This window comes from Bos javanicus, chromosome 13 (genome assembly GCF_032452875.1).
Source record: "Bos javanicus breed banteng chromosome 13, ARS-OSU_banteng_1.0, whole genome shotgun sequence".
NCBI lineage: Eukaryota > Metazoa > Chordata > Mammalia > Artiodactyla > Bovidae > Bos > Bos javanicus.
Genome location: NC_083880.1, coordinates 58641436 through 58664608, shown reverse-complemented (window position 1 = coordinate 58664608; position 23173 = coordinate 58641436). Strand labels below are relative to the sequence as shown.

The 23173-nt window shown below is 48.6% G+C and overlaps 1 protein-coding gene across 1 annotated transcript; it reads left to right on the top strand.

The window, feature by feature from the left end:
• The first annotated feature begins 11970 nt into the window (after window positions 1-11970).
• PCK1 (phosphoenolpyruvate carboxykinase 1) lies at window positions 11971-18098 on the top strand. The gene is made up of 10 exons (XM_061437063.1): window positions 11971-12096; window positions 12258-12522; window positions 13382-13563; window positions 14293-14496; window positions 14606-14793; window positions 15027-15189; window positions 15806-16030; window positions 16119-16250; window positions 16656-16751; window positions 17068-18098. The coding sequence occupies exons 2-10, from the start codon at window positions 12299-12301 to the stop codon at window positions 17520-17522; spliced, it is 1869 nt and encodes a 622-aa protein (XP_061293047.1). The 5' UTR covers window positions 11971-12096; window positions 12258-12298; the 3' UTR covers window positions 17523-18098.
• The last annotated feature ends 5075 nt before the right edge of the window (window positions 18099-23173 follow it).

Below are 23173 nucleotides of genomic sequence, written 5' to 3'. Positions count from 1 at the left end.
TTCTAGGTACCTCCAGCAGATTTCTCACCCCTTTGACAATTTTACTTTTTCCTGAAATACCCAAAACACCAAAATGAAAGTTCCTTTCCACCTTTACCATTTATTTTACTTGGTTGCCTCTTCAAAGCAACACAGACTAGTTTAGTGAAGGGGGCTTATGGGCTGGCATCTTTCCCCATCAGACTCTGTGGTCATTGTTCAAACAGGGTTTTCTGTGTGTATGAAGTTGGACTCTGATGCAGTACCAGGATGTAAGAATAGCATCCTGACGGACTTCCATTTCCTCCATATTTCAACTTGAAAATACTTCAGGGTATCATGCCTAAGTTAGATGCTTCAGTCCCTGATGAAACGTGCTGGCTGGACCCCGACCCTGTGGCACGTGTCCCTGAGTCTCGATGTTGTGAATTCCCGCCCCCAACCCTTGGCTTCCACAGTGGCTCAGTGGTAAAGAACCCGTCTGCAATGCAGGAGATGTATGAGATGCAGGTTCAATCCCTAGGTTGAGAAGATGCCCTGGAGGAGGGCACGGCAACCCACTCCAGCATTCTTGCCTGGAGAATCCCATGGACAGAGGAGCCTGGCAGGCTACATTCCATGGGGTCACGAACGAGTTGGACACGAGTGAAGTGATTTAGCATGCACGCACCCTCAGGAGAGGAGCTGAGAGTGTTTGATGTACTGAGTTTGGAGAATTATCCCTAGCATACATCAGAAAAGACATTTTAGTTCTGAGCCATAACATCGCGGGCGTGCGGAAGAATTTGCATAGTTACTGCGGAACGCTGGGGAAGAGGAGTGTTCAGTTCCCCAGCAATTGTCACTGTTTCGGAGACAGTTAACTGCGCTGCAAAGTGGATCTATTTTCTCGCTGCAAAATAAGTGCGTTGGATTGTTTTTGTGGTAACGATGCAATGAGTTCTCTTTGCTCCGTACCTCACCTGGTGGTGCTGTCTTTTCTCTGCTAGTGTGCTTGGAACAGTATTCTGTGTTCTCCCAGACACTGCGAAAATGGACTTAACTTCCTCTGTAGCACTTGAAATCCCAAGGGCACTGAGAGTCAGAAAGGCCATCTCATTTTAGAGATAAGGAAACTGAGACTGTAGGTGACCGATCCAGGGACACTGAGCACAGGGGGCACACGCATTTTCAAAGACCATGTGGAGCTGTTTTGCCCAGCGAGCACCCTCCACACTGAAAATCAGAGTAGAAAGTTGGAATATAGAAATAATAGAAGATTGGGGATTGGAGCCAAAATCTGGCTACACTCTGAATGCAGCATGAAACTGACGAAGAGAACTAAGGCAAGGTTGCAAAAAAAAAAAAAAAAAAAATTAGGGCAAACCCGAGTTTTTAATTTTCTTTTGTAGTTTTTTTTTTTTTTTTTTGACCATTCTCCAGCCGATGTAGCTGTGCACCTAAGTTAGCCGGCATGTGACTCTGACTTCCCATTTTAATATGTACACGTAGCATGGACACTAAGTCCTCCCCAGCCTCCAACAAGAAAGGAGACTTAGCAGACACAGAGTCACTGATTTTCCAAAGTAAGTGATAGGGGAAGAAGATGAAAACCAAAGCCACCGTGGACCTCAGAATACATGGCAGTGAACACGTGCAGTGTCTCATTCGCCTCCTCCCCACACAGGTGAATAGAGTGAGGCACGGATGCCGGTCTCAGGTTTCCGGGGAAGCTGGGCCCAGAATCGACCTGGGTCTCCTGAGTTGGGGTTCTGTGTAGGTTGGAATCTTGTCTTACAGAAGATGTTTTTGGCTGCAAACCATAAGCCACCTAATTCAAACAGCCATCTAGCAAAGGTGGCCCAGAGGAGTCGTGGACTTTTTCTGCTGATCCTGACTTGGAGGGTGATTCTCCTGTCCCCGCTTGGTGCCCCAGCCTCCACAGCTGTTAAGCGTCAGCATCCCACAGAGGTGACCCTGTGCTCTGAGGTCATTCACGGGGTGGATGTGGGGTGGGATGTTGAATTCCAACATGTGCATCACTCTTGCACACCCAGATGGTCTTTACAGCTCTCCAAACACCTGGCAGAGAAATCTTCAAAGGAAATAAACAAGACTTTATAGAGTCGCTATTTCCATGGGTCACTAATGACTAAAAGGGGAGATAGCCAAGCCCCTAGATAGATTCTAACATTTGGTTATTAGCATTCATTTAACACATATTATGTGCATGTCTTTGGTGCAAAAATTTTGCTTTATTAACATGCGGGGGCAAAATGGGTTCCTTCTAGATCCATTTTTATTTCTTCATTAAGCTGGATGAGCATCATCTTTTAAGGACCTCAATTGTATGACTCTATGGCTTTAAAATAGGAACTCAACTCATTTAGCTCTGTAAAACAAAAGAGGATAAAACAAGACCCCTCCGAGCTGTAGAGATTTTAAGATTCCCCATAAAAGTAGAATATCTAAATATTTGTCTCTAACAACCATGGCCAGAGTGGCTGATGGCAATTTCCCAGGGCAGATGACTCCGCGCAGATCATTGCAGGACTGGCCAGTGTTTTCCTGCTGTTGGAAACTTCCACGGCTGGGCCAGTCTGTGCCCATGGAGCAGCATCCGTGACAATGGACACCCAGAGTTGATTTGAGCACAACCTTTGACACCAGGACAAGACATGGGATTTACACTGTTAGTTTCTTATCATCTCCTAGAAAACCACTGTCCCTTTGATCTTTACCAGAAAAGGGGCAGGCTGACACAGGAATTCAGATTCCTGAACTGAAGGACATTTTTGTGGTCACTCCCATCAGTTTTGCGGTAGAGTAGAGAGGTCAGGAAGCAACAGTTAGAACTGGACATGGAACAACAGACTGGTTCCAAATCAGGAAAGAAGTACGTCAAGGCTGTATATCGTCACCCTGCTTATTTAACTTATATGCAGAGTACATCATGAGAAACGCTGGGCTGGAAGAAGCACAAACTGGAATCAAGATTGCCGGGAGAAATATCAATAACCTCAGATATGCAGATGCCATTTTCTTCTCCAATGCATGAAAGTGAAAAGTGAAAGTGAAGTCGCTCAGTCGTGTCCGACTCTTAGCGACCCCATGCACTGCAGCCTACCAGACTCCTCCATCCATGGGATTTTCCAGGCAAGACTCTTCACGACTGAGTGACTTCACTTTCACTTTTCACTTTCATGCACTGGAGAAGGAAATGGCAACCCACTCCAGTGTTCTTGCCTGGAGAATCCCAGGGACGGGGGAGCCTGGTGGGCTGCCGTCTATGGGATCGCACAGAGTCGGACACGACTGAAGTGACTTAGCAGCAGCAGCAGCATGCAGATGACACCACCCTTATGGCAGAAAGTGAAGAGGAACTAAAAAGCCTCTTGATGAAAGTGAAAGAGGAGAGTGAAAAAGTTGGCTTAAAGCTCAATGTTCAGAAAACAAAGATCATGGCATCTGGTCCCATCACTTCATGGGAAATAGATGGGGAAACAGTGGAAACAGTGGCTGACTTTATTTTGGGGGGCTCCAAAATCACTGCAGATGGTGATTGCAGCCATGAAATTAAAAGACGCTTACTCCTTGGAAGGAAAGTTATGACCAACCTAGATAGCATATTCAAAAGCAGAGACATTACTTTGCCAACAAAGGTCCGTCCAGTCAAGGCTATGGTTTTTCCAGTGGTCATGTATGGATGTGAGAGTTGGACTGTGAAGAAAGCTGAGTGCCAAAGAATTGATGCTTTTGAACTGTGGTGTTGGAGAAGACTCTTGAGAGTCCCTTGGATTGCAAGGAGATCTAACCAGTCCATTCTAAAGGAGATCAGTCCTGGGTATTCTTTGGAAGGACTGATGCTAAAGCTGAAACTCCAATACTTTGGCCATTCGAAGAGTTGACTCATGTAAAGAGTTGACTCATTGGAAAAGACCCTGATGCTGGGAGGGATTGAGGGCAGGAGGAGAAGGGGACGATAGAGGATGAGATGGCTGGATGGCATCACTGACTCGATGGACAAGAGTTTGGGTGAACTCCGGGAGTTGGTGATGGACAGGGAGGCCTGGTGTGCTGCAATTCATGGGGTTGCAAAGAGTCGGACATGACTGAGCGAATGAACTGAACTGAACTGAACTGAAGAGAGGTCATGGGCTTGCAGTTGAGAGCCCTAGCTTGGGAAAATGGTTTATTTGCTCTCTCTTGTTGGTGTTTAGTCACTGAGTCGTGTAATTTGTCCTCTCTGAGTCTCAGCTGTTCCATCCTTCCAATGAAAGAATTGATTGTAAGCGGTGGATTTCCAATGTTTTCTGAAATTCCTTGCTCAAACATAGATCTAGTATGTCCCTTTAATACAATATGTGCCATGTGCGTGTGTGCTCAATTGTGTCCAGCTCTTTGCGACCCCATGGACTGTAGCCCTGCCAGGCTTCTCTGTCTGTGGGATTTCCCAAGCAAGAATACAGGAGTGGGTTGCCATTTCCTCCTTCAGGAGGTTTTCCCACCCCAGGGATCAAACCTGCATCTCCTGCATTGCAGGCAGATTCTTTGCCACTGAGCCATTTGGGAAGACCCAATATATAGCACAGGTGAGGTCAAAATGCTGTGGGTGAGGAGGGTTCTGACCACATCTCACTGGCCATTCACCCTTCCTCCTCCTTAGGAGGAAGTTCAATGAGGTGGCCAAAGTACTGGAGTTTCAGCTTTAGCATCAGTCCTTCCAAAGAATACCCAGGACTGATCTTTAGAATGGACTAGTTGGATCTCCTTGCAGTCCAAGGGACTCTCAAGAGTCTTCTCCAACACCACAGTTCAAAAGCATCAATTCTTTGGCGCTCAGCTTTCTTCACAGTCCAACTCTCACATCCATACATGACCACTGGAAAAACCATAGCCTTGACTGGACGGACCTTTGTTGGCAAAGTAATGTCTCTGCTTTTGAATATGCTATCTAGGTTGGTCATAACTTTCCTTCCAAGGAGTAAGCGTCTTTTAATTTCATGGCTGCAATCACCATCTGCAGTGATTTTGGAGCCCCCCAAAATAAAGTCAGCCACTGTTTCCACTGTTTCCCCATCTATTTCCCATGAAGTGATGGGACCAGATGCCATGATCTTTGTTTTCTGAACATTGAGCTTTAAGCCAACTTTTTCACTCTCCTCTTTCACTTTCATCAAGAGGCTTTTTAGTTCCTCTTCACTTTCTGCCATAAGGGTGGTGTCATCTGCATATCTGAGGTTATTGATATTTCTCCTGGCAATCTTGATTCCAGCTTGTGCTTCTTCAAGCCCAGCATTTCGCATGATGTACTCTGCATATAAGTTAAATAAACAGGGTGACAATATACAGCCTTGACGTACTCCTTTCCCGATTTGGAACCAGTCTATTGTTCCATGTCTAGTTCTAACTGTTGCTTCCTGACCTGCATATAGGTTTCTCAAGAGGCAGGTCAGGTGGTCTGGTATTCCCATCTCTTTCAAAATTTTCCAGTTTATTGTGATCCACACAGTCAAAGACTTTGCTATTCTTTGGAACTCTGCATAGTCAGTAAAGCAGAAGTAGCTGATTTTCTGGAACTCTCTTGCTTTTTCCATGATCCAGCAGATGTTGGCAATTTGGTCTCTGGTTCCTCTGCCTTTTCTAAAACCAGCTTGAACATTTGGAAGTTCACAGTTTACGTATTCCTGAAGCCTGGCTTGGAGAATTTTGAGCATTACTTTACTAGCATGTGAGATGAGTGCAATTGTGTGGTAGTTTAAGCATTCTTTGGCATTGCCTTTCTTTGGGATTGGAATGAAAACTGACCTTTTCCAGTCCTGTGGCCACTGCTGAGTTTTCCAAATTTGCTGGCATATTGAGTGCAGCACTTTCACAGCACCATCTTCCCGGATTTGAGATAGCTAAACTGGAATTCCATCACCTCCACTAGCTTTGTTCATAGTGATGCTTTCTAAGGCCCACTTGACTTCACATTCCAGGATGTCTGGCTCTAGGTCAGTGATCACACCATCGTGATTATCTAGGTCTTTTTTGTACAGTTCTTCTGTGTATTCTTGCCACCTCTTCTTAATATCTTCTGCTTCTGTTAGGTCCATACCATTTCTGTCCTTTATCCAGCCCATCTTTGCATGAAATGTTCCCTTGGTATCTCTAATTTTCTCGAAGAGATCTCTAGTCTTTCCCATTCTGTTGTTTTCCTCTATTTCTTTGCATTGATCGCTGAGGAAGGCTTTCTTATCTCTCCTTGCTATTCTTTGGAACTCTGCATTCAGATGGGTATATCTTTCCTTTTCTCCTTTGCTTTTCGCTTCTTTTCTTTTCACAGCTATTTGTGAGGCCTCCTCAGACAGCCATTTTGCTTTTTTGCATTTCTTTTCCATGGGGATAGTCTTGATCCCTGTCTCCTGTACAATGTCACGAACCTCCGTCCACAGTTCATGAGGCACTCTATCTATCAGATCTAGTCCCTTAAATCTATCTCTCACTTCCACTGTATAATCACAAGGGATTTGATTTAGGTCATACCTTAATGGTCTAGTGGTTTTCCCTACTTTCTTCAATTTAAGTCTGAATTTGGCAATAAAGAGTTCATGATCTGAGCCACAGTTAGCTCCCAGTCTTGTTTTTGCTGACTGTATAGAGCTTCTCCAACTTTGTCTGCAAAGAATATAATCAATCTGATTTCAGTGTTGACCATCTGGTGATGTCCATGTGTAGAATCTTCTCTTGTGTTTTTGGAAGAGGGTGTTTGCTATGACCAGTGCATTCTCTTTGCAAAACTCTATTAGCCTTTGCCCTGCTTCATTCCATATTCCATGGCCAGATTTGCCTGTTACCTCAGGTGTTTCTTGACTTCCTACTTTTGCATTCTATTCCTCTCTAATGAAAAGGACATCTTTTTTGGGTGTTAGTTCTAAAAGGTCTTGTAGGTCTTCATTGAAGCATTCAACTTCAGCTTCTTCATCATTACTGGTTCGGGAATAGACTTGGATTACTGTGATATTGAATGGTTTGCCTTGGAAACGAACAGAGATCATTCTGTCTTTTTTGAGATTGCATCCAAGTACTGGATTTCAGACTCTTTTGTTGACCATGATGGCTACTCCATTTCTTCTAAGGGATTCCTGCCCATTGCTGCTGCTGCTGCTAAGTCACTTCAGTCGTGTCCGACTCTGTGCGATCCCATAGACAGCAGCCCACCAGGCTCCCCTGTCCCTGGGATTCTCCAGGCAAGAACACTGGAGTGGGTTGCCATTTCCTTCTCCAGTGCATGAAAATGAAAAGTGAAAGTGAAGTCGCTCAGTTATGTCTGACTCTTAGCAACCCCATGGACTGCAGCCTACCAGGCTCCTCCGTCCATGGGATTTTCCAGGCAAGTGTACTGTAGTGGGGTGCCATTGCCTTCTCCTTCCTGCCCACCGTAGTACATATAATGCTCATCTGAGTTAAATTCACCCATTCCAGTCCATTTTAGTTCACTGATTCCTAGAATGTTGACATTCACTCTTGCCATCTCCTGTTTGACCACTTCCAATTTGCCTTGATCCATGGACCTAACATTGAGAAGACTCAGAAGAATGCCCCCTAAATCCCTCAGAACACAGGGTGGATACCACAGCTCCTGACTCTACAGGAACTCCAAGTTCTGGTTGGCTGGTCTTGGGAATTTCTGTTTTAATTTTATTGGCCTCAAGGTAACCAGGAAAACTCCAATATATGTCAATCAAACTGTTCTCAAAATCCTCTGGGAGATTCCGCCCAAGTTCATGGCTTTGCTTTTCATTGCTTATCTGGAATGCAGCCATTCCCCACCCCTCGCCTCACCTGCTCATACCTTTCATCCTGGTCCTGCCTCGGATTCCGAGTTGCCCTCCTGACGGCTCCATCCACACAGGCAACTGAAATCTTATCTTTTCTTTTCTTTTTTAATTATAGGATAATTGCTTTACAATGTTGTGTTGGTTTCTGCTGTACAACAACATAAATCAGCCATAATTATATATATATCTCCTCCCTCTTGAGTCTCCCTCCTCCTCCCATCCCACCCCTCCAGGTTGTCATAGAGTACCAGGCTCTATGACACACACATATATATATGTGTGTGTGTGTCTATACACACACACACACACACACACACACACACACACACACGTATAGGCTCCCTGTGTTATATAACAGCTTCCCACTACTTATCTGTTTTGCACATGATAAAGGTTTTTCACGATAAAGGCTTTTCAGTGGGCTTCCCAGGTGGCGCTAGTGGTAAAGATTCCGCCTGCCAGTGTAGGAGATGCAAGAAACTTGGGTTCCATCCCTGGGTCAGGAATATTCCCTGGAGAAGGAAATGGCAACCGACTCCAGTATTCTTGCCTAAGAAATCCCATGGACAGAGGAACTGGCAGGCTACAGTCTATGAGGCTGCAAACAGTCGGACACAGCACAAATTACACAAAGGCTTTTCAAAGTCTTGCTTCCTCACTCCTCAGAACCCTGGGGTCAGCCAGCTACAGCTTAGGACAACAAAAAAAAGTGTGTGTGACCTCAAGGAGATGTAGTGAAACTGGTTTTTTTTTTTTTTTTCAGTGTCTGATCTTTCTCCTTTCAACAAAGCAGTTTTGTGTCTGGGCTCAACTTTTCAGATGCTTTCTAAAAGAAGAGAAACTGTGTACCTTAGGATATGTTTAAACGGCCCCAGGAAAGCCGAGGGGTCTCTGTGGTGTTTGCAAATGTAGAAACGATAAATGCAGCTCACAGAGTGGCCTGGGCAGAGGTAGCCCCCACCTTCCCTGGCCACCTAGGAATGTATTGAAAAATCCACAAGGCGGGTGTGACTGAGGGTCCTCAGGGAGTCCAGCAGCAGAGCGATAGCAGAGCTGCCACGGCAGGTCCCCGTGGCTGGTACTCAGTTCTGAGACTGACTTACAACTCAGTGTTAGTCACTCAGTCGTGTCCAACACTTTGCGACCCCATGGATTATATATAGCCTGCCAGGCTCCTCTGTCTATGGAATTCTCCAGGTAAGAATACTGGTGTGAGTAGCCATTCCCTTCTCCATTGGATATTCCTGGACCAAGGACTGAACCCAGGTCTCCAGCACTGCAGGCAGATTCTTTCCCGTCTGAACTACCTGGGAAACCCATTTACAGTGAAGCCCGTGGGTAAATGGGGAAGACACAACATCACCAGTCAGTCCTTTGAAAACATTGCTCAGTGAGTCCCTTCTGGGGCAGGGAGTCTCCGAGGACAGGGACAGACCCGGGTCCTGAGTCATCATCAATAGAGGGCATCAAGTGGGGCAGCGGGAGACAAGCCTCAGATCTGCTCCATCTTGGTCTCTGAGTTGGGGTGTTTTTAAAGAGGAAGAGCAAAGAAACAGGAATTGACCATTGTTTTGTGACATTTCTTAACCGTACTTTCAGGGGTCAGGATTCTCTGGTTTATGACTCTCTGGCCAGGTGATCTGTGGCTCAGGGGTCTGTGAGTTCACCTGGCCTTGGAGAAACAATCCGAGTTTGTACGTTAATGATGAGACCTACAGCAGCAACCTCAGTGCATTAATGAAGTTCTGACAACAATGGTCTTAGTTATCTAACTCGGGTTGATTAGTGCTCAGTTAGCACAGCATGGAGTTCTGAGGGGACAAGAACAGGACTGAGGTCAGAAGAGGCAGATAAGGGGACAGTTTGGGTAGAGAGATTAATCATAAACTCAGCAAGGGAACACGATTTTGGGGGGCTCGGTTTCACTATTACAGTTTTTAATCAGCAAACTGGGAATCTCTACTCACTTGGGGAGATCAGCCACCCGGGTGTGAATGTGTGTGCTTCGTATTCACTCAAAGGTTGTGCCTCTGAATGGCTAATTTCACTCATGTCAGATGCTCAGAAAGTGTCCCCAGCAACGGAGTGTTACGTTGTGGTAGAAATTAGACGGGACACGCTTCTGTTTGGTTGACAGCATTGTTATGAATGAATTTCAGTGACCATTTAGGCAAATGATTTTAAACTAAACAGAAACATCTCCCGTTGTACTTACACTGAAAGATTCAATTGGCTGAATTAAAAGTCTGAATAAATGAACTTGCTTGTATCCTTTAAAAAAATCTCTCCTTCTGCCCTCACAGCAACTATTGATTTATACTTTCACAGTAAATTAGTTTGTTTTGTAGAATTTTATATAATGGGAATCATAAAAATGTTTACATTCTAAAAATTGTACTTTCCCTCAATGCTGCATTATTATTTCATAATTCATAGCTTCATTCTTTTTATAGTCATGTATTATCCTGTATAGGTGCCCCACAATTTCCTTACCCACTTAGTGGACATTCGGCTTGTTTTCAGCTTTGGCTTTTACAAACAAAGCCTTATGTTACACACACACACAAAATCTGAGTAAATGAAACATAGCAATGGGTTGATAGTTTTGGTGGAAGTTGGTGACGTGTGTACACTCAACACGGCGGTGGGAGTGAAGTCCCATAGGATGGTCCTCAAAGAACTTCTGGTCTGAGATTGTTGTTCCCAATGCCTTGTGATTGTCACAGCTCCTCACAGACACAGTCATGGAGCCGTCTCGGCTCACACTCCACGGGGCACAAGGGCAGGTTTCCACTGACCTCCTCCAGTGAGAGGACGCCCACTGAGCTGTGGGGCTGGCTGCCGGTGGTTGGGGCCTGGCCCTGTTCTCCTGACTTCTCACCCAGTGTTCTCGAAAAGCTAGCCAGCAGTTCCATAGCTCATTAAATTGGACTGATGTTGTGATGGCTTGCAAAGCAAATTTTTTTTACAGCTGTTATAAAGGTCTCATTGCTCAAGTGTAATCGAGCAAAACTGCCAAGCCCCCTCCACTCCCTGGACGCTAGGATTTGCAAGGGCAACAAAAAAAGTGTACAGTTGACTCCAGAAATACTGCACCCAGCCCAGAACTCCTGGGATGATACGTGGAAGGTTCCAGGAAGGGCAAAGGTCCCTTACAAGAGGCAGTCCGGAGCTCGGCGGCTTGTGTTCCAGCCCCTCTCTGCAACTCTGTCTGAACCATCTTGGTCTTTTAGATGCTTTCTAAAAGAAGAGAAACTGTGTACCTTAGGATATGTTTAAACGGCCCCAGGAAAGCCGAGGGGTCTCTGTGGTGTTTGCAAATGTAGAAACGACAAATGCAGCTCACAGAGTGGGCTGGGCAGAGGTAGCCCCCACCTTCCCTGGCCACCTAGGAACATATCGAAAAATCCACAAGGCGGGTGTGACTGAGGGTCCTCAGGGAGTCCAGTCTGGGATTGGGGGGTAGTCGCCAGATCCCTGATGCCTCAGTGTCCTTGTCTGCACACAGTGGGGCTTGTGGACTCCACTTAGGGTGCAAGGAGTTAGTCAATGCAGAGCACTTACAACAACGCTCTGCATTTATTCATTCAGCACCTACTGTGTGCCAGAAACTGTGCATACAGAAAGGAACAAAATAGACAGAGATCCTTGCCCTTGTGGAATTTATACTTGGGGTAGGGGCAGGGGGCACACCATGGACACTATAAGGTTAATAGCCCTTAATTAGGTCAGACAGTTGCCAATAAGCCAGGCACCATCCCACATTTGGGGGTGTTCTTCCCATGGGCCTTTGCCTGTGGGGTGACACCTCACCACTGCTCTATTCTGGCAACCAGCAGCCATCTGTACACAAGACGCATGGCCAAAACCCCTGAGGTCCCCCACGAGGCTCTGTGCCATCCCACCCTGCCCTTCAATGGGAGGGCCTGTGTTTCGCATCTTCAGGGGACTGGGGCAGAGCTCCATCAATCAGAAGTTGTGTAAGGGCCTGCCATGGCTGGTCCAGGGGCCGCAGGCCACGTGGCACTCATTAACGACTGTCTGTTCAATGATTATCTGCCTGGGTTTATTGTGGTGAGCCAGTCCAAAGCATAACTGATCGTGGCCGTGATCCAAAGACCAGCCCCTGACGTCAGAGTCGAGCCTCTCTGGGTGTGGTTGGGGGCCGGGCCTCTCTCTTTCTTGGAATTTAAAGGCCAGGAAGTTCTGCCTCCAAACCCTAAACAGGGCCTTCCCATTGGGAACGCACACTCACCCGCGGGAAGAGCCTTGCAAGGGACCCTTTGGCCTCTGACCTGATCGTCCAAAGAGAAAGGTAGGCACAGCCTGTTCACATGCGTTTCTAACAGACTTCAGTGCTAACTGGAACTGCTTTTCTTTTTCCTCCCAGCCACATCGGTGACCCCGACCAAGTGTGCAGAGTTGAGGGTGTCCATGGTTGTCTTGTTCAGGAAGCCTGTGCTTTTTCTATTGCAGGGAACCTCGGCATCCGTGCCCCCCAGCCCAGCTCTGCAGAGATGCCTCCTCAGCTCTCAGACGGCCTCAACTACTCAGCCAAAATCGTCCGGGGCTCCCTGGACAGCCTGCCCCAGGCCGTGAGGGAGTTCGTGGAGAGCAGCGCCAAGCTGTGCCGGCCCGACCAAGTCCACATCTGCGATGGCTCCGAGGAGGAGAACCGGCAGCTGCTGAGCCACATGGAGGAGGAGGGTGTGATCAAGAGGCTGAAGAAGTATGACAACTGGTGAGCACGCCTCTGCCCCCTGGCATTCGGCTTTCCTCTCTACCCAGGGTGCAGGTGGAACAAGGGGGCGGAGGGCCTCAGCAGAGCTGGGGCGGGGCTGTGTGGTTTGCAGACTCTTGAAAAGCTTAGTAAAAGAGCCAGAACTGTGTAGACTTAATTTTACAATGTTTGCAGAGCAGCCCAAGTCATCAATGAAGGGGCACATGCAAACTGTCTTTGCAAACCAGGTCCCCGATTCAAGGGAAGGTCAGACAGGCCCTGTCCTAAAACATGAACTCCTGGTCTAGTGAGTGTCCCTCCGACTATTCGCAGTGGACGTGGCTGTGTCCACATTGATGCAGCATCCTTAATGCCCTTGGTACCTGCCATGTGTGGGAAGAACATGATGATGAGAACACTGGTCCCTTCCTGAATGGTCCATGGCTGAGGGAACCTAGGGAGCAGATGCCATGCAGAATACCAGCACTTCTCTAATCCCCACCTGTGTATTTAAAATTTTTATTTACTTATTTATTTTTCGCTGTGCAGGTTCTTCATTGCTGCGATGGCTTTTCTTTGCTTGCAGAAAGCAGGGGCTACTCTCTGGTTGCAGTGCCAGGGCTTCTCATTGTGGTGGCTTCTCTTGTTGCAGAGCACGGGCTCTAGAGTGTGGGGGCGTCAGTAGTTGAGGCTCCCGGGATCTTACACACAGGCTCAGGCTCAACAGTTGTGGTGAAAGGGCTTAGTTGCTCCATGGCATGTAGGATCTTCCTGGATCAGAAATCGAACCTGTGTCCCTTGCATTGCAAGGTGGATTCTTTACCACTGAGCCACTAGGGAAGCCCCTAATCTGTGTATTTTAATTTTTTTTTCTTTGCAGCTGGTTGGCTCTCACTGACCCCAGGGATGTGGCCAGAATTGAAAGCAAGACGGTCATCATCACTCGAGAGCAAAGAGATACGGTGCCCATCCCCAAAAACGGCCTCAGCCAGCTGGGCCGCTGGATGTCCGAGGAGGATTTTGAAAAAGCATTCAACGTCCGATTTCCGGGGTGCATGAAGGGTGAGTGAAACATTTATTTGACTGGGTACAATATCAGCAAACCTTTTATTATCATCTCTGTCCTACTGGTAATTGTCCCAGGAACTCCCATTGCTCAGAGAGTTATAAATTCCACATGAGAACTGGCCACATGTTGAAAACGTACATCTCAGTTCTTGTTTTATAGACTAATTTCTACGCTTGTGAATTTAAGATAGCTTGGTGGAACCCAGCTGCACATTTATGAAAACTCTTTAATTTTGCTGTTGTGTCCACCTTTTCATTTGGTGTTGTTGAGTTGCTAAGTTGTGTCTGACTTTTTTGTAACCCCATGGACTGCAGCATGCCAGGCTCTTCTGTCCGCCACTATCTCCTAGACTTTGCTCAAACTCTTGTCCATTGAGTTGGTGATGCCATCCAACCATCTCATCCTCTGCCACCTCTTTCTACTTTTGCCTTCAATCTTTCCCAGTGTCTTTTGCAATGAGTTGGTTCTTCGCATCAAGTGGCCAAAGTATTAGAGCTTCAGCATCAGTCCTTCCAATGAGTATTCAGGGTTGATTTCCTTTAGGATTGACTGGAGTAATCTCCTTGAAGTCCACAGGACTCTCAGTGGACTCTTCCAATCAAGGGGCTGGTGGCAAGCAAGACGTGATGCTGTCAGAGGGGGATCATGAGAAGGGTCACAGATGGTGGTTGTCTGTGAGTCTGGGGTTGTTTCTCACCAGCTCCCACCTCCCGGCCCCACAGGTCGCACCATGTATGTCATCCCGTTCAGCATGGGGCCCCTGGGCTCTCCTCTGTCCAAGATTGGCATTGAGCTGACAGACTCGCCCTACGTGGTGACCAGCATGCGCATCATGACGAGGATGGGCACCAGCGTCCTGGAAGCGCTGGGGGACGGCGAGTTCGTCAAGTGCCTCCACTCCGTGGGGTGCCCTTTGCCTTTAAAAAGTAAGCACATTATTTCAAAATCAAAAGCCAGAATTAAAAAAAGAAAAAGCCTGCCCTTAAACTCCGTTGGGGACCTGGCACACTCATGTGGGCGTGTCCTCCTGCACAGAGCCTTTGGTTAACAACTGGGCCTGTAACCCCGAGCTCACACTCATCGCCCACCTGCCCGACCGCCGAGAAATCATCTCCTTTGGGAGTGGGTACGGCGGGAACTCGCTCCTTGGGAAGAAGTGCTTTGCCCTCAGGATGGCCAGCCGGCTGGCCAAGGAGGAGGGGTGGCTGGCAGAGCACATGCTGGTAAGACGCAGGGAATTCTAAATGTGTGCAGCAGAGGGTCGGGCAGAGGAGGGGAAGTGGCAGACCCCTACTGCATTAGCATTCCTGGTATGCATCAGAGTTCCAGTGCTCCAAGGACACTGGGAATTCCATCAGTAACGATCAATGGCTTCCAGGCCCCCTCCTAGACTAGGGCATGGACCTCTGGGGCAGAAAGGAACCAAGTGCTTCAGGAGAAATCTTGTCTCCAACAGATTCTGGGCATCACCAACCCCAAGGGCCAGAAGAAGTACTTCGCGGCTGCGTTTCCTAGCGCCTGTGGGAAGACCAACCTGGCCATGATGAACCCTACTCTCCCGGGATGGAAAGTAGAGTGTGTGGGTGATGATATCGCCTGGATGAAATTTGACCAACAAGGTGACTCTTTTAGGCCCGGGTGTTGATGATAATCGTTGGACCTGAGTGAAGTTTTGGGGTTTAAACATGCCAAATCCTCCCAAGTCCACAGTGTCTGGATTTTTAAATTCAGTTAGTTCTTGCAAAAGCTCGGACATATGTATTCCATCAGCTTTCTTTAATCTCATATCCAATCTGGATTGAAATGGGACCTTCTATCACTGTTTGTTTATATTTTGTTTAGTTGCTAAGTCACGTCTGACTCTTTGCAACACCATGGACTGTAGCCCGCCAGGCTCCTCTGTCCATGGGATTTCCCAGGCAAGGATACTGGAGTGGGTTGCCATTTCCTTCTCCAGAGGATCTTCCTGACCCAGGGATCGAACCCACATCTCCTGCATTGACAGGCAGATTCTTTACCACTGAGATACCTGGGTTGGTTAAAATAGTTTGATGGGAAACTGGTAAGAAAGTCAAAGTTGATTAATAATGCTGGCATGAGGCAAGAGAAAGAGATTCTGGGGAGGAGGGAAAAAATAAAGACTTGAGAATTTGGTGCAGAAATTAACCTGGCAAGATATAAGATGGTACACTTCCCTTGGTACTCACTTCCACTCCTTGGTTTAAAACTTTCCAGGTAACTTGCGGGCCATCAATCCAGAGAATGGGTTTTTTGGCGTCGCTCCGGGAACCTCTGTGAAGACAAATCCCAACGCCATCAAGACCATCCAGAAGAATACCATCTTCACCAACGTGGCCGAGACCAGTGACGGGGGCGTTTACTGGGAAGGCATTGATCAGCCGCTGGCCTCAGGCATCAAGCTCATTTCCTGGAAGGGCAAGGAGTGGGACCCCAAGGATGGTAAGCCCCCCAGGAGGCCCGGCGCCCCGGCCCTTGGGTGTGTGTGCTTGGCCAGACGCTCAGGGCCTGTCTTCCCTTGCTGCTGTAGGGGAGCCTTGTGCCCACCCCAACTCACGGTTCTGCACTCCGGCCAGCCAGTGCCCCATCATTGACCCTGACTGGGAGTCTCCAGAGGGCGTGCCCATTGAGGGCATCATCTTCGGAGGGCGCCGGCCTGTTGGTGAGGCTCCTGGGCAATCAGGCTGGGATATGGGTGTGTCACTATGGAGGGATGTGTCACTACAAGGGCTCACGTTCCGTGACCTGGTTGAAGGATGTCAGGGATACGGAGCTTCCTTTCACAAATGACAGGGTAATGAGCAAGCTCGGGCGTAGAACTTAGTCTCTGACCACTGAAACTCCGGGGTCCTTGTCCAGGGATGGGGCTCCTAGTTTGACTTTGGCCACGTGGCCTCCTGCCATGACTCTGACGTGGCAGCGTCCGCCCTTAGCTCTGGCGCTCCAGCATCAGCCCCTTTAGAAGAGAGACGACATGCAGCATGTCTTTCCACTTGGGAGATGGCGTCGTGGCTGAAGGGGGCTGGGGGTCAAGGCCTCTAAGGAGCGTTTCTTTCTCCTGCTAAAGGTGTCCCTCTGGTCTACGAGGCTCTCAGCTGGCAGCACGGTGTGTTTGTGGGGGCGGCCATGAGATCTGAGGCCACGGCAGCGGCGGAGTACAAGGGTGAGTCTGGCCAAGATCCGGGGCCACCAAGAAGGGACAGTGACAGCTCGATCTCTGTGTTTCTCCGACTCTCTGTTTTTTCTGTTGCTCTGCTTCTCTGTCTCTCTCTCTCTGTTTCTATATCTCTGTGTCTCTCTGTCTCTTTCTGTCTCTATATCTCTGTCTCTCAGTTGCCCCTCTGTCTCTTTATCTCTCTGTCTCCCCGTGTCTCTCTCTGTATATGCAGAGAGGTACAGAAAGCCAGGGGCTGTGTCAACAGTAAGTGTGCCCATAGTCCTGTGAGGCCTCACTTACCCACAGAGTCCCCTGTTAACAGGCAAAGTCATCATGCACGACCCCTTCGCCATGCGCCCCTTCTTCGGCTACAACTTCGGCCAGTACCTGGCACACTGGCTCAGCATGGCCCAGCGCCCCGCAGCCAAGCTGCCCAAGATCTTCCATGTCAACTGGTTCCGAAAGGACAAGGCCGGCAGGTTCCTCTGGCCCGGCTTCGGCGAGAACTCCCGGGTGCTGGAGTGGATGTTCAACCGCATGGTCGGGGAAGGCGGCGCCAAGCTCACGCCCATCGGCTACATCCCCGATGAGGATGCCCTGGACCTCCGGGGCCTGGGGGATGTCGACGTGAAGGAGCTCTTCCACATCTCCAAGGAGTTCTGGGAGGAGGAGGTGGAGGAAATACAGAAGTACCTTGAGGAGCAAGTGAACGTCGATCTACCCCCAGAGATCAAGAATCAGGTCCTGGCCCTGAAGCAGAGAATCAGCCAGATGTAATCAGGTTTGCCTGACTGTCCACCTCCAATCCATACAACGCACCAGGAGCAGGAGACACGGCGCTTCCCGAATTCTCACTGCCTGCAGCACCGCAATGAGCGCACCCAGGGGCTGATCGAAACCCTTAATTTTTCAGATAAGACCGTATAGCAGACTGAAGCTAGTCACTAAAGAGGTTGGGGAGGGAAATAGCAGGCTCCAGGAAATAGCAAACATTCATGATACAATGCACCTTTGTTCAACTTAGGGACACTCAAGCAGTCTTCTTTGTCTTTTCCCCTTAGCTGTATCAGTTAGCCAGGATGCACAGAAAAAGGACACTTGAGCTGTATATATGTGTGTGTGCACATGCGTGTGTGTCTGTGTACTGTCGTCTAAAACGTATTTAATGACTTTGGAAAAATCTTGGGCAAGATTACCTCCTAGTTGTTGCTAGAATGCAATGTTGCTTTCTTATTAATATGTGTGTTTAAATTATTTTTATATACCATGGTTCCTTACCTTTACATAATTTCAACATTTTCCCCTAACACTTCTTGGAAAAAAAAATCACAAAATAAACTTTTATAGAAAAGATGAATTTGTTTGCCTGGTTTTTCTTATCTAAACAGCCAAGAAGAGGGGACTCTGATGAAACCTTCTGTGATAGAATCCCTTCCAAAGAACGTGGGACCACCTTGGTGGAGGGGGTGAGCTGGGGGGTGGAGGGGGCCAGATGGGGAGGTGTGAGCAGAGAGACTGTCACCCAGAGGTGACACGGCACCATGCTTTGGGTTTTCTGAATTAACTCGAAGCCATCCATTAGTGCCCTTGAACATCCACAAACCTTTAAATTGTGGGTCTTGGGTAAGGGGAACAGGAGAGTTTAAAGCATGCTTCTTGACAAAACCTTGGGTGTGGGGCTTAGGCCTTTCATAAGAATTATATTGTGTCCAATTTCACAGACTTTTGTCAATAAATGCTCTTTTCAGCAACCCTTTTCTTCACTGTCATCCACTGGGGAGGAGAGTGGAGACAGAAATATCCTTCAGAAGAAAACAGCAAAAGGCATTGATGGAGCACCTTCTGTATACGGGGCATCATGCCTTTGATGGGCTCAAGTGGGCTGCCTTGCACCCTCCTCTGGTGCCTCTGTCCCCAGTGTTTATCGGGTCCTCCGGGCAGTTTGAACAGACCACATGCTGGACCGGGCACATGTGTTCAATAGATGCACCGGGCTTTCTCTGGCTGCTAGTCTCCTTTCTGGGCCAGCTCTCCTGCTCAGCACACACCAGGAAGTCAGTTCTTCTCAGCTCTGCTCGCTTCCACAGCTTATGGACTCACCGTCCCCTTAAAGTCCTCTGTTTCTTCTGGGATCCACGTGGATGGGCAAGCTGAGATCCACCCGATGTTATAGGTGGGGAAACCAAGGCCAGGTGGGTCCTTCAGGGCTGCCAAACCATAACCAGAGTTTTCTTCCCCTTTAAGGAGCTGAGAGCCGACGGGGCTCCGCTGGCAAAGTGTCATGTTCTGATAGCAAAATCACTGACAGCAAAAAATCATTTAACTGAATTAAGTGCTATCTGCTGTATTAATTTAAATCAGTGGCTTTCAAACTTGTTTCTTCCTTTTCACTACAGAACCCATGCTTGACAGCTACTCTGACTCAGAAACCCAGCTTCTGAGGGAGACAGAACGGGAGGCTGCCCACCTGAGGCTGGGCAGGTGTCGGGACCCAGGCCTCCCGTTTTCCTTTTTTCTACTCCCTGGGGGCCTCTGAGGAAGTTCCTTGGACCCCTGAGAGGCACTTTCAGGATATAGTTGGGGCACCATTTTTAAAATGCAGGCCCCAGACTTTGGCATCCTGTTCTAGGCTCTCGGAGGCTTCATCTCTTTTCGAGCAAAGCCGTCCATCTCACAGTTCCCTGTGCACAGAATCACCCACCCAGCCAGCAGACTCACACAGGACTGTGTTGCCACCTGGCCTAGGAAGCCAGGGAGACAGCCTGGAGGAAGTGTCTTAAACAGAATAAGAATTTTCAGGGAAGCAAAAGGACTCAGCTCTCGCCGTTGGTACCTAAGTTGGTTTCCCCAAACCGAGCCAGCTGTGCTCCACTCACCTCCAAGTCCTAGTTTCTGTGCTGAGCGCACAATAATAGGGACGCTAGGACCTTGATGGAGAAGGAAATGGCAACCCACTGCAGTGTTCTTGCCTGGAGAATCCCAGGGACGGGGTAGCCTGGTGGGCTGCCGTCTATGGGGTCTCACAGAGTCGGACACGACTGAAGCGACTTAGCAGCAGTAGCAGCAGGACCTTGATGGCTGAGGTTCTATTGTAGTAGGAAGTCAGCTAAGGCCAAGGCCATTTGCAGGTGATCAGACTGAGGCCTTGAGAGTGGCCCTTTGCTCAGGGTCAGGGTAAGAATGAGAAGTCAGGCTCCCAGTTCCTGATCAGCTCTCCCCACGGTACACGTGAATCCAAACCAACAGAGTTTGGTACTGACGTCCTCTACCGGAATCCAGGGTGGCAGCTGCCCCCTGACCTCCATGGGTTCCCGGAGCCCTGCTGGGGTCTGGGTTAAAGACCAGAATGCAGTGGGTACACAACACATATTGAACCAGGACAACAAACCTGTCCCTATGTTCACCTGGGCATCTGAGGGGAATCCAGGGCAGTGGGGGGTGGTGGTGAGGAGGGGGCTCTTGGGGGCCTTCTCGCTTCTCTCCTTCAGCCTGCCCTAACCCAGAGCCTCTGGTCTGCTGCCCCCCACCTCTGGGCCACACAACATGTACCTTCCAGGGCTCTAAGGCCACAGGCACGGGCTCTGGAGGCTCCTGGTGCTGTGCCCCGCCAGGGTGGTGACCCCTGCTTTGTCCTCACTGTCAGCGATTGCGGCAACAGGGACTGGGTTCCGTCATGTATGGGAAAGGGCCAGCTGCCTGACCCCAGCCTCCTGCCCCCTTCCCTCCTTGAAGGTAGTAAATACTGGTGACCTTGGACACCTCCCAGCTCTGTCTTTGACCAGCAGTGTCACCTGAAGTGACACCTGGACCTGCAGCGTGACATAATAGTAATAATGCCCCTGCTAGAGTCCAAGGAGCATGAAATGAGCAGGCCAGCTCTGCACCGGTTCTGGGATTCAGAGGGTCTGGGTGTGAGTCACTACCCCCCTTCCCTGTAGCAGGGTATTCTCAGGTGATGACACACAACTCTGGAAACCTCAGTTTCCTCAACTGTATAATGGGCTCCACTCCACTCTGGGCTGACATTCAATACAATAGGACTGGAAGTGAGAAGCTGAAACCCAACCCCCACCCCCATATGGGCTGATGGGGAGCTCCCTCCCCAGCTCCCAGACTGGCCCCAAATCACCCATCCCAGGTCCTGCCCCAGGACCTCCAGACCTTCCCACACAGCTGGGGGTGGGGGGGCTCCCAAATCTGACTTCTGGATTATCTCTGGGTGGTCATCATTCCCACTGGTTTTTAAGTATTTTGAATATAACTCCTGTCCTAGCCCCACCCCAATGTTCTGATGCTACACAACCACCCCCCAACTCAGAATTCGGATGAAAACTGTAAACTCTGCAGGAGGAGAAGAAGCCCTTGAGAAAACCTTAAGTCCTCTGGCTTCATTGCAGTGCAATGAGATCCAGTTTCCTCCAAGGGGAAAACTGGGGGCTTGATAAGGAGACAAGGTTCAGAGGGAGTAAAATTTACAAAGTGGGTTTTTCTGCATTTTGGAAATTTTGCCTTGCATTTTCTTGCATGGGAAGCTGAACACAGTGGGACCCCTGGGAGATGCTCTACATGGGTTTTTGTTAAGTATCACCTCCCAGGATCACAGCACAGGGCAGCATGGCTATGGTTCTGATTATCACACAGCTGCTCTCAGGCTCTGTGTTCTCTCTGCCCCAGCCCAGAGGTTTCTTTGATGCTGCAGAGCTGGGATTCAGGGCTGCCATGGAGGAACAGCAGATGTCACTGACCCACAGTGACACCATGGTGAGGCCCAGAACATACAGGCCTGGCTGACACCTGCCACATTTTTCACTGACATATTTGTTCCTGGGGACCTGCTTGTCTGCCACCTGCTCATCACCATGTGGCCCCCTGGTAACAGGGTCTGTAAATGTGTGAATATTCGCACACCAGACCTGCCAGCCCAACAGCAGAACCTTTCTCCAGGCAAAGCCATTTTCAGCAAAATATCCTGTAAATATTTGTTCAGCTCAAGAAAATGACTTTAATTGCATAATTAAACTCGATGTATATGCTGATTCCAGACAGCATGGTTGGGAGAAGCCGAGGACACATCTGTTCCTCTGTGTTTGTTGAATAGAGGGGCAAACGGTTTGTTTGTGGAAATATTGCTCTGGTCCCCGTCTTTCCTCTGTGCAATGAGGGTTTGGAGAAAAGTCAGAGAGGATGGAGGAAGGGGCTTAGTGGCTTCTGAAAAGAGGAGAAAGGGGAAAATTTCCCCAAATCAGAGAAACAAGAGCAATGGGACCCCACCTCTCAGACAGGATTTGCACTGTGTATTCCAAATGTTCTAAGCACATCCTACCTTCCTTGGGTAACTGGTAACTTAAGCAAATGATCAATACATTAGAGTGAATGAAGAAGAAAATATTACATTCCAATGGTTAATTAAACCCAGAATTCCTCACTAAAGTAAGCATATAAACATAAAGCCTGAGTAGAAGGAGCGAGCCACAAAAGACACGTACGTTATGTGGTTCCATTGATATGAAATATCCAGAATAGGCAGATCTACAGAGATAGGAAGAACATTTGTGGTTTCCAGGGGTCAGGGGTCAGGGAGAGAGATTGGGGAGAAATCACTAATGGATGCAGGGTTTCTTTGGGGGCTGATGAAACTGTTCTAAAATTGGATTGTGGCGAAGGTTGCACAATCCTGTGAGTATATTATAATAAAAACCATTAAATTGTACATTGTAAGTGGGTAAATTTGATGGCATGTGAATTAAAGCTCCATAAAGTGATTAAAACAAAGAATAAATACAATAAAAACAAAAGTCAGGTCTTGTGTTAGAAACCAATTATCTGCCAAGGCTCTGAGATGAAGGCCTGGTTTGCCATGTCACAAAGAGAGATAATGGCGGGGGCGAAGGGGAATGTGGCCACCTTGGAGGCAGCCTCTTGAGCTTCTCTCCTGGAGAGCACCAGGAGGATTCAGAGAAATGGAAACAGGATGGGCTGATTCATTATGGGATTCAGTGCCATTTAATGCCTGGCCTGGTTTCAGATGATCATGAGCACCCTAAAAGTCATCACAGCAACTAACTGGCAGAGGAGAAACATACCAGCAGCCTGCAGAACTCATGGAGGCCAGCAGGTGGCAGAGCTGAGACCTCAGATTCCAGGTGTCGAGGGGTCCTCAGCAAAGGGAAGGATTCCTGAGTCTGGGGGGTCACGGGCCCCAGTCCCCTCTGACAGTGGATTGGAAGCTCTCACAGTGGAAGAGGGGCTCATGTCACCCCACAGGGGAGGGCGAGACTCTGGTGCCCCGGACCCAGAGGCTCCAGCCCCGGCAGGAGAGCCCTCAGCCCTACCTGGGAGCAGAAGCCTGTAGAAGGGACTAACGGTAGGCGCTGGGTGCAGTGTAAATACTTCCTCTCCAAGCCTGGGTTTCCCCAGCTGTACAAGAC